General features: G+C 54.9%; 1 protein-coding gene across 2 annotated transcripts in view; it reads left to right on the top strand.

The window, feature by feature from the left end:
- Window positions 1–2,500, top strand: part of LOC112219762 (A disintegrin and metalloproteinase with thrombospondin motifs 6-like) — a 166,045-nt gene that overhangs the window by 97,085 nt on the left and 66,460 nt on the right. For both annotated transcript variants that reach the window (XM_042302120.1, XM_042302119.1), the window contains exon 10: window positions 289–435. In XM_042302120.1, the coding sequence (XP_042158054.1) occupies window positions 289–435 (147 nt within the window). The remainder of the gene's footprint in view (window positions 1–288; window positions 436–2,500) is intronic.

The raw sequence follows: 2,500 nt of genomic DNA, 5'->3' as shown, positions 1-2,500 counted from the left end.
GAATCTATCTGACTGATTCACACACATCACCCGTAGTATTAGAATCTATGACTGATTCACACACATCACCTGCAGTAGATTTCTCCCTCCATGACACCACCAATCTCCCTTTGAATGGGATGTTGAGCCAATCTGGGTAGAAGCTGCCCTTAGGCACAGATCTAGGATCAGTTGATACTCCCCCACTCCTTACCTTAATCTGCAACTGGCCTTAGATCACTGTCTTGATTCCATCTTACTCCGTGTTTTACCTGCCCTCCTCTCTGTCCTCCATTTTGTGTCTTACAGTTTCGGGATGAACCATGATGGAATAGGAAACTCATGTGGGACTAAAGGCCATGAGGCAGCCAAGCTGATGGCGGCCCACATCACAGCTAACACCAACCCCTTCTCCTGGTCGGCCTGCAGTAAGGACTATATCACCAGCTTCCTCGAGTAAGTGGAAGAGGGGCACCGCCTATCTCAGTTTATTCCCAGTTAAAAACTACCTATTGAAACTCTTGTACATATCCTGAACCAACCAGAAACGTCCTCAGTAGGTAAAAAGACATGGATAGCCTTTCAGCCGTACAAACATTGAGCCGGGGATTTGGGACAGACACAGAAATCCTACACTCGCCCTCCTCTTCAGAATCGCCTGTCTCTCCGTGCTTTGAATAACAGATAGGTTTGTTTTCTTGCCTCTGTAAAGAGGGATATTCTTTATTTATTTCAAATAGTGCCCCTCAGAACCGGCAGATGATAACAGATAGAGTCTGGGTTTAGAAGTATTAAACAAATCCTCTCGTCAGACAGCGTCCATATAAAACAAAGCAGCTTGGCCTTGAAGGCCCTCAACTTCTTAACCCAACGAATAGGTTTCAGCGTGCGTGCGTGTCGGGAGAACGGTGGCCCTGGTTGTCAGAGCGTGTTCTCTGGTGAAAGCCATCCCGAGCCGGGAGAGACGAGGAGAGGAGAGACGAGGAGAGGAGAGACGAGGAGAGGAGAGACGAGGAGAGGCGAGGAGAGACGAGGAGAGGAGAGACGAGGAGAGGAGAGACGAGGAGAGGCGAGGAGAGACGATGAGAGGAGAGATGAGGAGAGGAGAGACGAGGAGAGGAGAGACGAGGAGAGGAGAGGAGAGGCGAGGAGAGACGAGGAGAGGCGAGGAGAGACGAAGAGAGGCGAGGCGAGAGGAGAGACGAGGAGAGGCGAGGCGAGGAGAGGAGAGGAGAGACGAGGAGAGGAGAGACGAGGAGAGGAGAGACGAGGAGAGGAGAGACGAGAAGAGGAGAGACGAGGAGAGGAGAGGAAAGGAGAGATGAGGAGAGGAGAGACGAGGAGAGGAGAGACGAGGAGAGGAGAGACGAGGAGAGGAGAGACGAGTAGAGGCGAGGAGAGACGAGGAGAGGAGAGATGAGGAGAGGAGAGACAAGGAGAGACGAGGAGAGGAGAGACGAGGAGAGACGAAGAGAGGAGAGACGAGGCGAGGAGAGGAGAGACGAGGAGAGACGAGGAGAGGAGAGGAGAGACGAGGCGAGGAGAGGCGAGGGAGAGACGAGGAGAGGAGAGGAGAGACGAGGAGAGGAGAGACGAGGAGAGGAGAGGAGAGACGAGGAGAGGAGAGGAGAGACGAGGAGAGGAGAGGAGAGACGAGGAGAGGAGAGGAGAGGCGAGGAGAGGAGAGACGAGGAGAGGAGAGGGGAGGAGAGGGGAGGAGAGACGAGGAGAGGAGAGGAGAGACGAGGAGAGGCGAGGAGAGGAGAGACGAGGAGAGGAGAGACGAGGCGAGGAGAGGAGAGACGAGGAGAGGAGAGACGAGGAGAGGAGAGGAAAGGAGAGACGAGGAGAGATGAGGAGAGGAGAGATGAGGAGAGGAGAGGAGAGACGAGGAGAGGAGAGACAAGGAGAGGAGAGGCGAGGAGAGGCGAGGAGAGACGAGGAGAGGCGAGGAGAGGAGAGACGAGGAGAGGAGAGACGAGGAGAGGAGAGGAGAGACGAAGAGAGGAGAGACGAGCGAGGAGAGGAGAGACGAGGAGAGGAGAGACGAGGCGAGGAGAGGCGAGGAGAGACGAGGAGAGGAGAGGAGAGACGAGGAGAGGAGAGGAGAGACGAGGAGAGGAGAGGAGAGACGAGGAGAGGAGAGGCGAGGAGAGGAGAGACGAGAGAGAGAGAGGGAGGAGAGGGGAGGAGAGACGAGGAGAGGAGAGACGAGGAGAGGAGAGGGGAGGAAAGACGAGGAGAGAGGAGAGGAGAGACGAGGAGAGGGAGGCGAGGAGGGGAGAGGAGAGACGAGGAGAGGAGAGGAGAGACGAGGAGAGGAGAGACGAGGAAAGACATTAGCTAGCAGCACCAAGTAGCATTGGCACATAGACGTAGACATTACACGTACCAACTTCTCACAGTGACACACAGCCTCGTTACGGTTTCTGGACATCCTCACGCTGGCCGTCTTTTCTCACGGTTGGACCACCTGAGAGTCTAGCACTCTTTTCAGACCAAAGTGCAGAGAGGCTGAATA

This window comes from Oncorhynchus tshawytscha, linkage group LG20 (genome assembly GCF_018296145.1).
Source record: "Oncorhynchus tshawytscha isolate Ot180627B linkage group LG20, Otsh_v2.0, whole genome shotgun sequence".
Taxonomy (NCBI): Eukaryota; Metazoa; Chordata; class Actinopteri; order Salmoniformes; family Salmonidae; genus Oncorhynchus; species Oncorhynchus tshawytscha.
The sequence above is the reverse complement of the archived record's forward strand: the minus strand, read 5'-3'. Positions and strand labels throughout refer to the sequence as shown.